The sequence below is a fragment of the Pleurodeles waltl genome, chromosome 1_1 (assembly GCF_031143425.1).
Source record: "Pleurodeles waltl isolate 20211129_DDA chromosome 1_1, aPleWal1.hap1.20221129, whole genome shotgun sequence".
NCBI lineage: Eukaryota > Metazoa > Chordata > Amphibia > Caudata > Salamandridae > Pleurodeles > Pleurodeles waltl.
In genome coordinates, this window is record NC_090436.1 from 1,002,126,919 (window position 1) to 1,002,141,051 (window position 14,133).

At 44.2% G+C, this 14,133-nt stretch overlaps 1 protein-coding gene across 2 annotated transcripts in view; it reads right to left on the reverse strand.

Annotated features, from left to right (window-relative positions):
- Positions 1 to 14,133, reverse strand: part of LOC138291226 (albumin-like) — a 447,949-nt gene that overhangs the window by 135,446 nt on the left and 298,370 nt on the right. For both annotated transcript variants that reach the window (XM_069230303.1, XM_069230304.1), the window contains exon 9: positions 11,476 to 11,605. In XM_069230303.1, coding sequence (XP_069086404.1) covers positions 11,476 to 11,605 — 130 coding nt within the window. The remainder of the gene's footprint in view (positions 1 to 11,475; positions 11,606 to 14,133) is intronic.

Sequence of the window (14,133 nt, forward strand, 5' to 3'; positions counted from 1 at the left end):
TCTTTTGGAAGGCAGGAGACAGGCCGGTAGGACTGGGGCCAAAGCAGTTGGTGTCTTCTGTTCTTCCTCTGCAGGGGTTTTTCAGCTCAGCAGTCTTCTTCTTCAGGTAAGTTGCAGGAATCTAAATTCTTAGGTTCAGGGGAGCCCTTAAATACTAAATTTAAGGGCATGTTTAGGTCTGGGGGGTTAGTAGCCAATGGCTACTAGCCCTGAGGGTGGGTACACCCTCTTTGTGCCTCCTCCCAAGGGGAGGGGGTCACATCCCTATTCCTATTGGGGGAATCCTCCTTCTACAAGATGGAGGATTTCTAAAAGTCAGAGTCACCTCTGCTCAGGACACCTTAGGGGCTGTCCTGACTGGCCAGTGACTCCTCCTTGTTTTTCTCATTATCTCTCCTGGACTTGCCGCCAAAAGTGGGGGCTGGGTCCAGGGGGCGGGCATCTCCACTAGCTGGAGTGCCCTGGGGCATTGTAACACGAAGCTTGAGCCTTTGAAGCTCACTGCTAGGTGTTACAGTTCCTGCAGGGGGGAGGTGTGAAGCACCTCCACCCAGAGCAGGCTTTGTTTCTGTCCTCAGAGAGCACAAAGGCCCTCACCGCATGAGGTCAGAAACTCGTCTCTCAGCAGCAGGCTGGCACAGACCAGTCAGTCCTGCACTGAACAATTGGGTAAAATACAGGGGGTATCTCTAAGATGCCCTCTGTGTGCATTTTTTAATAAATCCAACACTGGCATCAGTGTGGGTTTATTATTCTGAGAAGTTTGATACGAAACTTCCCAGTATTCAGTGTAGCCATTATGGAGCTGTGGAGTTCGTTTTTGACAGACTCCCAACCCATATACTCTTATGGCTACCCTGCACTTACAATGTCTAAGGTTTTGCTTAGACACTGTAGGGGCATAGTTCTCATGCACATATGCCCTCACCTGTGGTATAGTGCACCCTGCCTTAGGGCTGTAAGGCCTGCTAGAGGGGTGACTTACCTATGGCACAGGCAGTGTGAGGTTGGCATGGCACCCTGAGGGGTGTGCCATGTCGACTTAGTCATTTTCTCCCCACCAGCACACACAAGCTGACAAGCAGTGTGTCTGTGCTGAGTGAGGGGTCCCTAGGGTGGCATAAGACATGCTGCAGACCTTAGAGACCTTCCCTGGCATCAGGGCCCTTGGTACCAGGGGTACCAGTTACAAGGGACTTACCTGGGTGCCAGGGTTGTGCCAATTGTGGAGACAATGGTACATTTTAGGTGAAAGAACACTGGTGCTGGGGCCTGGTTAGCAGGATCCCAGCACACTTCTCAGTCAAGTCAGCATCAGTATCAGGCAAAAAGTGGGGGGTAACTGCAACAGGGAGCCATTTCTTTACAACTTACAACTGGGGTAAAAAAATATAAACAGCCCACTAACTGCAATCAAACAGTAACTGCAGACGTGTGTTGTAATGTCTCAACACTATCGGATGTTGGAAAGCGAGCGTCTCTGGAGACCTGGAATTTGAATCCCATCATCCCAGCTTCGATGCAGTGTGATACTGGGCAAATCTCGTTTTCCTCCATGAGCTTCAGTCATTTCATTGGCCACAATTGCCATTCTGAATAATCTCTTTAAGTCACAATGCCATATGGGTGCATCAATATGACGTTGCCCCTTTGTGACCTTCAAAAGTTCCCTACCTGTTTTCACTGTGCCCTTGGGCAGGTGGCCAACAAGGCATGGTGGATTGGTGGTGTTCGCTGCCTGCCCCCTGACAGGTGTGTTATTCTGAGCACATCTTCTGCTCACAGGGCACATCTGGAGCACCGTAGAGCACAGCTGCCTAGTTGGAAAGACTTTTTAGGGACATTCTGAAGTCTTTCCTAGCATTCCGTTCATTGCCTACCTTTGGCTTTGTGGTGTGTAACTCACATGTGCTTGCTTTCTATTTGCTGGCTTTTTTGTTTTAGGTTTTCCAGCATGCCTTTGTCCCTCCTGTGGAGAATAGCTTGTTGACCTCCTCTCCTTTATTCTTCCAGGGGTCCTCTTTTTCTTTTCGTGTTTGCTAGTTTAGGAAGAAGTAAATGTGTTGTATTTCTTTGAAAAGGTTTTCTGCCTCCTATCTTTCTGCTTGACTGTTTCTAGATATCTCTGTCACTACTCAACAGTCTTGCATGCACATGAGGCACAATGTTCTCTCTAGGAAGTTGTTAATTTTGGTCAATGATCATTACTAATAGCATAACCTAAGCAATCGTCATCATCAATTTTGCACCCCGGCCTTAGACACTGGAAGTAGAGAACAGGGGGTGCTGAAATACCCCCAAAATAACCATGCTTGAGTTCAGAAGTGAATGAGCAATAAACCACCCTTTACATTTTGTTTTTAATCATGGCACATTTGCTGTGCTTTTAACATTTTTAAAACTAAGATCAAAGCTGTGCATTTAAAAACACGAATCAGAGCTTCCTGTCTTTGCAAATGTAATAGTTATTTCAATTGAAAATGTCTTCAATGTAATGGCAGTGCGCTACCACACCATGCATACTTCACTTTACGCAAATTCACTCTACAACACAAAACTCCACTCTGTGGCACTCCACTGCGACACTCCACTCTGCGACACTCTACTCTGCGACACTCCACAACACTCTACTCCACTCTGAAACACTCTTCTGTTTGTGCAAACCTACGAGTTTGCATGTTTTAATGGTTTTCACCAGTTCTTCTCTATTTTTTTCCCATGATGAAAAAGATTGGAATTTTGCTCCTGATAAGGGCAGTAGTAAAATTTCTTCCAGGGTGGGGAAAAAGTGGTTGGAGGAAAAGTGAACTTCTAAATGCTCAAGAGATTTTCGAATGAGCAAATCTACACATGCATATTTGCTTGTGCTAAAATACAGTCCAGAAATATTTTCTAGGAGTACGATTTCCTGGTCTACTTCTGTAATTTCTTGTGAATTCATGAAATACGTAAATCTGAATAATGCAAAGACATATACTATGGTTGCACTTTTGTGACTTTCTTTAAGAAGTAGACCCCTAATTAAATCTGGTGTTAACCAAGACTTTTAGTTTTTATCAAAATTCTATCTCTCTCTCTCTATCCATCTATAACCTGGTTTCAATGTCAATTTTAGCATTCTGCTCTTTCACAAGGAGCATATCTGCACACAAAGTAGTTTTGGTCAGTGCCAGGAACTACTGTGGCAATGTGTGCTTTTTAAGACCAAAAGTTTTTTTTTCCAGTGTTTGTTACAATGGTGAGGACCTGACACCTCCCACAACAATAACGTTTTCCAATGCTGTTTCAAAACAAGACATGTATTTGCAGAACCAAAAGACTGGCCACCAGTGTCAGACCTATTGGCTTTGCCAATGCTTATTTATTTTCATGTTTCCCATAATCTTGTTGAAACTAGTAACACCAATTTTCCTTTATGAATGTGTTTTGCAAATACTAGCATGCATCAACACATTTTACTAAATGATACTTCTAAGAAATGGTACCTAAAATTTCACAATAGTTTAGCAAAACATTTTCTTTCCTACTTGCATTTTTTAACATTTTATTTTGAAAACAAAAAATCATCAGTTTTGCTTTTAAGCTTCTGCAAATATTTGCATCCAGTTAGAGAGCATTCCGGGAGCATAGTACATAGCCTCATATTTCTAAACTTTGCAAACATGTGTATACATTTGTTTGCTGGAATGACTGTCAGTAGTGCAATCTGAGCTTACAACATCTAATAAGAGTGCTAATAATAAAGGTTTTGTATTAGTGAATCATAAATACAACTTCAAACAGTAACATACGGTCACAAATATTACCTTAACTTTGGACAATTCCCTTCCCTGCTCCATAATAAGGAACAGTAAACTGGCAGCCAAAGGGTTTGTGCTGCAGGAAGTTGGGGTTACTTGTTCCAAAGACAAAATAAACATGAAAGCGTGTTGTACTTGACCCAAAACAAGATGTCTTGGGTGTGGCTATAGGGATTATTCACTCCAGGCACAGATGCCTTGGTTTTGAACCTGGAAGTCATCAAACTCTTGCATGACCAGACGGCCACTCTGGTCAAGTTTCAACCTCGTCTGAAGATGTAGGTGATGAAGCTAGTGGAACCCCATACCCTGCAGGACCAGTGGACTGGGTCCTAGGAGGCAAACAAGCACAAGGGGGAAGTCACCAACAAGGTGAACCTCCAGACTTTGTGAGAAATTGGGTTGTTGGTTGACTGGGTGATTAACCCTGGCCACGCAACAGCCACAATCCCCATCAGGGTGAACCACAAAAGTGACTAATTTAACCTGTGCTTAACCCTCTGATAGCTAGGCACAAAAACAGTAAGCCTTAGCTTAGAGTATAAAGGGGGTCATTCTGACCCTGCCGCGGTAGACGGAAGCACCGCCAACAGGCTGGCGGTGCTTCCTGGGCAATTCTGACCGCAGCGGTAAAGCCGCGGTCAGAAAAGGGGAACCAGCGGTTTCCCGCCGGTTTTCCCCTGCCCCAGGGAATCCTCCATGGCGGCGCTGCATGCAGCGCCGCCATGGGGATTCTGACCCCCTTACCACCAGCCTGTTTCTGGCGATTGTCACCGCCAGGAAGAGGCTGGCGGTAACGGGTGTCTAGGGGCCCCCTAACAGGGCCCCACAAAGATTTTCACTGTCTGCTTAGCAGACAGTGAAAATCGCGACGGGTGCCACTGCACCCGTCGCACCCCTGCAACTCCGCCGGATCCATTCGGAGCCGGCTTCCTTGCTGCAGGGGCTTTCCTGCTGGGCCGGCAGGCGATCCTTTGGCGGTCGCCCGCCGGCCCAGCGGGAAAGCCAGAATGGCCGCCACGGTCTTTTGACCGCGGTGCCGTCATTCGGCGGTAACCGCATGTTCAGAATGACCGCCAAAGTCTTTATGCAGCACGCAAACAGCAACAAAGTGAAAACACCACTCAAGAAAAACCCCATACCAATTTAGAAAAATAGATGGAATTTTAATAAAATATTTGACACCAAAAAAACAAAAATCCAATCATTAGAAATTGAGGTATGCAATTTCAAAGTTTAGGTAGAAGCAGTGCCTAGAGGCTCAAGCGCCGACTGTGGTTATCCTGTCACGCTGGTCCAGGAAAATGTCACAAGTTCAGGCCCACTGAACAAAAGTACCTTAAATCCTGGTTGTGGAGCAATGCAAAGTCCTGTGTCAAGAATTTGTGAAGCAGCAAATATGATGCAAGGTCCTTGCCTGGAGATGCGTTGTGCAGCGATGGTTCCAGGAGAGCTGCGGTGGCGAGGTGAGGTCCATGCGTGGAGATGCATCATTGAGCAGCGGTTTGAGGAGCTGCAGGCATGCGATACGAAGACCTGCATGGAGATTAATGGCAGTGGTTCTGAGGGGCTACAGGTTGCAATGCAAAGTCCTGCATCGGGGATGCATTGCACAGCGGCTCTAATACAGAGTCTTGTGAGGAATTGTGCTGTTCTGTGTCAGTTCTGCTGGGCCCACAGATTGGCTGGCAGAGCACCTTCAGACTCACTTTCCAAGACTCCGGGACTGGGGTGGCACCGCTTAGGGCAGAGTCCAGGTGCTGGGTTTAAGGTTGGTAGAGCCTATTCTGCCCCTAAGAGTCTGATCAGGAGGCCAGCCTCTGGAGTCACTTGGGTGGTGCTAGTTTCAACATTCAGGTCCAGTCCTTCACTCAGGCAGCAGGGAGCAGGGCAACAGGGTACCAGAATAGCAGTCCTTTTTGCAGATCAGCACAGCAATCCTTCTGAGTCTTCCATAGGTGCAGAGGTATACTGAAGCGTGGGTATGATGGTCCTTTTTTTATATATGATGAAGTAGGAGAAGTTTCTAGAGAATTTCCTTTTAAGTGCTTGAAGTTCTCAGACTCCCTTGCCCTGGCTCCAACCTGGCTGCATGAAGAATGCAAGGGCGACAAGTCTTTTGTGTGAAGGCAGAGCACAGCCCATTCATCTGCAAATGGGGCTGGCTGTGCCCAACGCCGCCCCCTCCCATCTTGCTATTTGATGGCCAATCCCTCTATTGTGTGACTTTCTTTGAGGGATACACAAAGCCTAGCTGTCAACTACATCCGTTTATGTTACCCAAGTTAGGCTGCAGGCACCAAATAGTTTGGGACAGGAAAATATCAACTTTCTAAAAGTGACATTTTCAAAATTATAACTTAAAATCCAAATTTACCATTGAAGAGAATTTCTAATTACAATTCTCAGACACCAAACATGAAATGCTTACCTGTTCCCTATTAAAAGTCAGCACATATTAAATGAAAAATTAATTTAGGAGTTTTTCACTACCAGGAGATGCAAAACTTAAAAGTGCATGTTCATACTTTTAATTACAATGCACCATGCCCTATGGGCTACCAGAGATGACTTATATGTAATAAAAGGAAGATTTAAGGTGTGGTAAGACGGTTATATGGACAAGTCGAATTGGCAGTTCAAAACTGCATTCAGGCTGCAATGTCAAGCCTGGGCAAGTCTTAAAGGGTGACGTAAGTGGGTGGCATATTATGTGCTGCAGCATTTAATTTACAGGGCCTGGGTATATGGTATATGCCTCTACAAGAGACTTTTACGTAAATTAATTCACGCGTAAGCCAATTTTATCATGCTTAGGGGAGGGAACACAAGCAATTGAGCACTCATTAGCAGTGGTAAATTGCAGAGAGTCCTAGAGCCAACAAAAACAAATTTATCAAAAATGAGAGGGGTGAAGGCAAAAAGTTTGTGGGAAGACCACCCTAAGGATGACCTAAGGCTGACAGATTTAACAAACCCGAGCTACAGGAACACATTAAAGGTCCTGCATGTCAACCGCCTCAGACCACACTTCGAGAAGTTTGAGGTAACCATGCTCCTGGTGACAGATGATGGTGTGTAGGAAGAGAACAATTCTTTCTCTTAACCTCATGTCTTCTAAGGAGTTGGTTGGGACAATGGAAGATGTTATCCTCCCTCTGCCCTGAGAGCAAATGATGGACTGTTGACACTTGCTAGGGCAGTTTGTCTCGATGTTTTCACATATTCCATGGCTCACCCTCTGATGTACCCTTGATATGACAATAGGGACAGCATGCTAGTCAAAAAATAAAAGTGAGAAAGTGAGAGAAAGCATCAAGAAGGAGGTGTTCATGATGCTGTAGCTAAGCGATATTGAGCACTCCAACAGACCTAGGCCCAACTCCAACCCAGCGGTTCTAGTACCCACAGCCCCCCAGCGGCTGCCACACTAGAACTCTAGCTCTTTGTGGGTTATACAGTGCTCAACACAGTCACTAAGACTGATGCTCACCCCATCCATGAGCGGAAGAGCTCATTGATCAGCTGGGAGCTGCCAACATCAGAGCACTGGCAAATTTCCTTAACATACGGGACTAAAGAGAAGTCTCAAATTTCCACCCTTGACAGTCACTTCCAGTTTCAGGTGATGCTCTTTGGTTAAAGAATGCCCCTGCCACTTTCCAGAGGTTGGTCAACCTGACCCTAGCTGGGCTGGAGGACTTCAGTGCTACCCACTTGGATGGCATTGAAGTCTTCAGTTCTAGCTGGGATGACCACTTGTACCACCTCAAGGCAGGGCTTCTGGCCCAGCAGAATATATACCTCACTATAAAGACCAGTAAGTGCCAGACCAGGCAGAGTTCTGCTCTGTACTTGAGCCACCAGGTCAGTGGGAGCAAAAGGCAGCGGCTCCAGCCCAAGGCACAAACCATCTTGGCATGGGCACCCCCACAAGACCCATACTAAGGTGAGGGCCTTTCAGGGACCCACCAGCTACTACAGAAGGTTTGTCAAGGGTTATGGCACCATTGTTGTCCCCTTGACAGAGCTAACTTCCAAGAAGCAGCCTAAGAATTTTATCTGGACCAGGGTGTGCCAGAATGTACTTGAAACCTGGAAGGAGTTCATGTGAACCCAAATTCTCCAAAGAATTAGTTGTCCAAACAGAAATATCTGGGCATGGCCTTGAGGCTATTCTTTCACAGCTGAATGATGAGGGCTTGGACTGTCCGGTAGCCTTCTTCTACTGGAAGCTACTGCCCAGGGAACAGAGGTGAAGTTTACTAGAAAGGAAAACCTTTGCAGTGGTCTGGACATTGACGAAGTTGAGACCATACTTGTTCAGGATGCACATCCGATGGTTAATGCAGAGGAGGGGTGAGAATCTCAAACTGTTGAAGTGGGCCTTTCTAGGAGTTTCCAGCTGCCTGTGCCTCTTACTGGTTCCCTATCAAAAATGTATATTGGGCCCAGACTGTGAACAATGGGGCATGAGTGAAACTGGTAGAGGGTCTTCCTGGCAGTATGGCTGGGAAGGAGATGTACCCTGCACTGGTTACATTTCAAAGGACCTTGCCCACAGCACACAGAAAGGAACCTGACACAAGTCATGTCCTTGCCTTTGTCATTCTAGACAGTTTAGAGCCAGGACCAGGGGAAATGGAAGAACTGACCAGAATAGGTTTTGATGGTAGGCTAGGGAATTCCCCATACAAAGGCTGGCACAGTTATAAAAAAGGACAGTCAGAACATCACACCAAAACACTCCTGGACCTGTGGAGGATTTGGAAGAAGGAATGTCCTGCTGCCAAAAGGACTGCCTTGCTGTCTGAAAGACTGCCTTGATATCTGAAGAAGTAGGATTGGACCCGTGTGACTTGATCTCAGGCCACCCAGTGTGACTCCAAGAGTCAGTTGGCTGACTTTCTGTGTGAGCTACAGGGGCACAACAAGCTTCCAGAGGCTTCCCTGCAACTGCCTGCTCAGCTGACCAGCACCAACTGGACCTGCCCATTCCCTGCTGCTGGCCTCTGCTGGAGTGCGTCCTAAACCACAAGAGGTGCCCCAAGTTCTAGACCCTTGGTTAGCAGTAATGAGAACTCCTCCTCCAGAAAAAGGTGAAAAACCTGAAGTTTGGGCTCTTCCCGACCATGAACAGGCCAGTTCATAGCAAAATCCTGCTGCCTGCGATGACTGCCAACATGAAGCACTAGTGAAACTGCTCTTCACACTGACAGCAAGCTCCCATGACGACTGGCAATGGAAGGCCTGCCCTTCAAGCCAACAGTGATTGTCTGCGAGGATCAATCAGTGCAAAGCTCCAGTGATGACCAACTCTTCGTGCTACAACAATGACCATTTGCAATGCTGAACCTGATCTTTGTGTTGAAAGCCTCCTCCTCACAGCCTCCTCCAACATGAATGGAACTCTTTGCACCAAACTTGAGAAGGTAACTCTTCAGCAGGAATAACCTGGTCTCTGTATCTGACCCGCACTCCTTCATAGTTGGCCTGAATTTGTGTCTTTTCCTCGGTCTAGCACAACGAGATAACCATGATTGGCACTTTTTGCTTCTTCGTATCTGTTTGTTTTGGTGTCATTTTAATTAGTGAAAGTTAATCAATTTTTCTAAATTTGTTTGGGATTTTTCATTTGTTTTGTTTTCACTTTACTGTTTGTGTGCATTTCACTTCAAGGTGAAGCTGAAGTTCTAATTAACAAACACTTTTGCTTTCTTTCCCACCAGTGAACTGTTTTCTTTTCACTGTGATAATCACTGAACGTTATAATCGGTTGCATAGTCATGAAGACACCTACAGAATACATTCTGGTCCCTGTAGCTCATTTTGCTGTGAATAATGTAAGTTTGAAGGACGTTGAGAAAAACTGTATTGTGGAAGATCTTGAGAAGTTAGTGAGCCTGCAATTGTATAATTTCACTATAACCTGATTGGATCATTTGATGAGAACTGTGTCTAGGTGTAGCAAACGTTAGAATTGTGAGATTTAAGCCAGTAAAGAATAGATTACAGTTCAGAAGAAGACTTAGTTACATTTCTGTGCAGTTTAGAGTAGAGTAGATATAGGCCCAGATTTAAGAGGGCCTGTTGCCTCCTTGCGCCACATTAGCGTCATTTTTTTACGCTAATGTGACCCAACAAGGCCAAAATTGCTGCGCCACTTTGTAACCCCTTGTGTCACATTATGCCTGCACCAGCCATTCCCCCGGTAGGTGGGGCCGAACAAAATGGGGCAAAGAAACCTAAAATATTTCTTTGCTCTATTTTTTGCCCCATTTTTAATGCCTGCACAAAGCAGGCATTAAAAGGAGGCACACCATTGTTTATAATGGGCCTCAATGTACTTTAAAGGATTAACGTGAACATTTTTGACACTAATCCTGCAAACCGCCTAACTTGCATCAAATATTTTGACACTGGTTACCTAACTACTGCCATGGTGCGCCGTATCTTAAATACGGCGCACACATGGTGGTGTTAGGGGGGTGCTAAGGGTTGCAAAAAAAGTGGCGCTGCATTGAATGCAGCAACACCTTTCTTTAATCTTCCCCTTCGTATACTCTGTAGGAGGACTGCTTTTCAAAATGTTTTGACTTGAGATTACTCTATGTTAGGTCTTCCTCTTTCTTTTATATCTTTGAATTGATTTGAACTTCATATTAATTGATGCACTCATATATTGCTTATTGTTTCATACTAACTTGTTGATTTTGCCTTCTGCAAACCTTTAACGAACATTGAAAACTTAATCATTCTCTGTTGTTCTTGTGGAGCATAATGTGTTTCACATTTATTTAATGTATTGATTTGTTGACCAGCCTCAGTTATGAATTTTGATTAACCAGATAGCATTTTATGGGCCCTAAAAATTGCACAATGAAAAGTGCTAACAGCATAAAGTGACACATGCTCCCCACTAGGAGACCCAAGTTGTTAAATGAGGATGAACACTAAGAAGGCAAAGGGTTCAGATCAGAAACTGAGGAATACCAAACACAATAGCCATTATGATTAATTATTCTGGTAGGATCCAATATGTTTTCCTACAAAGGTCACAATTCACCATGCCAATGCTCTGTGTGATGTTTGTGTTGCTCCCAAGTTAGGTTTTACACTCTGCTGAATTACAGTGGTTCACCAATAGTGCAAGTCATTTTAACATGTCAACCACGGCTGTCAAAAACCGGATAAGGAACTGCAGGTTTGCAGACATTGGATGGTGGACCTTCCTGTCAAAGTTTTTCCCCTTTGGAGCAGATGCTGCTCTAATGCAGAAACCAGTTTAGGTGACAAATGTCGGCAGATGTGGTGGATAACCCTAAACTTGGAATGCCAAACTTTCAATGATCCCCTAAGCATTGATTATTCAGCTTTGATGCCCCAATAGACCTTAAAGCCCTAGAAAGAGGTACTTGGCAAATCACTGTGATCCATGTAGTTCTGCCTAATGGGTAATTCTTATTAATTCTTATGAAACAGATGACCCAGTTGCCCTTGAGTCTTATATGCCCCAGAGAATTGACCCTACACCATATTTTCTGCATTTATCACAAAGTATCTCTCTTGCTAATATAGAGGAATCCCCAAGAAGAAAGGAATGGTCTCTCCACATATTATTGGCAGCCTAACATCATAAATACTTTTTGTTGTATGCAAGAGAAGTGGAACCTACCCCTTTGGTAAAGCATTCACTAGAGTTTGTCTTACAGCATTGCACCACCAGCTCTTGGTAGCCATCACTGATTTGTTGAATCAATTGGGCAGAGAAATCTTGGTGCCTCCTTGAATACTCGTATGTGAATCTGCAAAATGAAAAAGAAATTGTTGCATCAAAGGGTGATCGGTAAGTTAGTTACTGTGCTTAGAAGGCTTGGATGATTCAAGGCTCTGAGGAGTGACATCAGAGTTATGCTGTTTGGTATCATTCAAAAGAGTCATAATGCCAGTGTGTGCCCAGTGGTTCATTTTTAATAATCCATTAGCAAGTCGAGGTCATGGGTTCATAAAGGGGCAGCAATGACCAAAGCCTCCAAATACTCCGACAGAGAGAAAGAGGCTCATTTTGGATGGCTTGTAAGTCTAATTGTGATTTTCACTCTACTCCACACTCTCCAGCATCTGCCTTTCTATGTATTGTTATAATCAACACAAATGCACTGAAATCTTCCCTTTAAAAGAAACAGATTAAAAAGTGTATATGGGTTGTATATGTTGCATACTTGTTGGGCTATATCAGCGCTGACATTTACGCTGGCATTTGGAGTGATTAGTGCAAAATTATGGGTTTGCACTTATCAGGCAATGCAAATGTCTGTATAGAAATTGCTGCAAAGCAATTTACAAAATCTTGAAATGTTGGTGTTAAATCGCACCGGCAATGAACGATATTTTTCGCCATATGATTCTTATAGGTCTATTTATGTTAACTTATGTTACTTTGTTATTCATGAAGCACCAATCTCTTCAGAATAGTTACAAGAAGTGGATACATCATAACAATAATAAAAAAGGCAGATCAATTATTATTAAGATTACTAGTATCCAAATCGACTATACCCCTGATATTTTTCCCCTGCGCTTTATGTCATGTCATGCCCCAACAAATGTAAGTATCAGATCCCCATCATTAATCTGGCCTTGATAGTGGGAAAGAAACTTATTTCCCAGAATTGAAAGTCTCTATACCACCTTCCCCCCATTCAGCAAAGTATGGAGCTGTGAGTTGTGTAAGTGAGTCAAGGCAGAGGGCAATGCCATTTCTATCCAACAGAAACCACGAGTTGGGCCCATATCCTTGATGCAAGGAAAGGCAATGGTGTTGATGCTACTGTGAAAGAAAGATAATGATACGCCCCATTGTCTCACTTTCCGAAAGTCTGATTGTGGGGTATTTTACCCCTTTCTCCTATAATTCGTCTAGCTGATTCTGTTTCAGAAACAAATTGGTCTTGATATTTTTGGTCTTCATCTATAATTCGCTATGTCATGTATGATTACTAGGGGCATATTTATGAGCCCTCAGCACCACCAGAGCATCACTTTTTTGATGCTCCAGTGGCGCTATGCAATGCACCGTATTTACAAGGTGGCATTAAGCCACTTTTTGCGGCTTAATGCCACTTTGTAAGTATGACCCCTTCACACGCAGCCCTTTGCTTTGAAGGGGCGTACAATGGGTCTTGCTGTGGGCGTGCCACAGCAACACCGATTGCATTTTGACGCTGCCTCAGATTTACCAGTGTTCGTAAACCCGAGGCAGCGCCAAAATATAAAGCCACCCCAGGGGTGGCGTTAGCAAGGCACAATGAGGAGAAATACTTTTATTCCACCTCGTTTTTTGTTTTTTTCTATGTGTGGTGCATTCTGCAGCACACATAGAAAGAGCAAAATGCCAGACATGACTGTTCATGTGCAGGAAGGTCTCCCTTCCTGCACATAAACAATCGTTTGAAAATTATGATTTGGCTCTTCTGTGTGTGATGCATTCTGCAGCACACACAGAAGTGCCAAATCGGCATTAGTAATTGTTTATGTGCAGGAAGGCACCCCTTCCTGCACATAAACAATCACACCCCTCAACACAGACATCCTTGTACGATGGTGCAAGGATGCCTGCGTTGGCAGCTAAATTTAGCGCCAGCGCAGCGTCTACACAGAGGTGTGCCGTATTCAATTAAATGTGGCGCATCCCTGTGTTGTGAAAATGACGGAGCACGGCACTGCAAATTTTGATGCATCGTTGTGCTCTGTCATTGTCCTATAAATATGGGCCTTAATGAGCACTCAGACAATACCATATTATGTGACATGTAATACCAAGCATGCCTGTTCATTGTCTAATTACCTACTTCTTCCGTTCCTCCTCTGTTTTGTTCATTTCCTCTAATTATTTACTATCTTCTCTCCCCACCTTTCCATCAAGGCACTGATATTTCATATCTTTACATTTCTAATCATCTCCGATGTTTGAAAATGCTGAAGCAATTATTACCCATTTCTTAAGCAATGTCTACTGTCACAATTTTGTTAACCTAAACACAAATACAAATACCTAAAAAACATTTATAATAAAATAGGCACAGGATCGTCTTTAATGTATGCACATATGCATCAGTAATGGAATAAAAGACAATGGGTTACATGTATGAAGCATTTTCGCTGTCTCAAGCAGCCCGTATCACAGAATCCGGTGATTTGCAACAGCAAAAATGCACTTTGGTATTTATTAAAACCAAATTGCGATTTAGTCACATGTAACTGAATCACGATTTAGAATTGCAAATACATACAGATTTGGTATTTGGAAGGGGTTTGTTTAGGGCATCCCTTC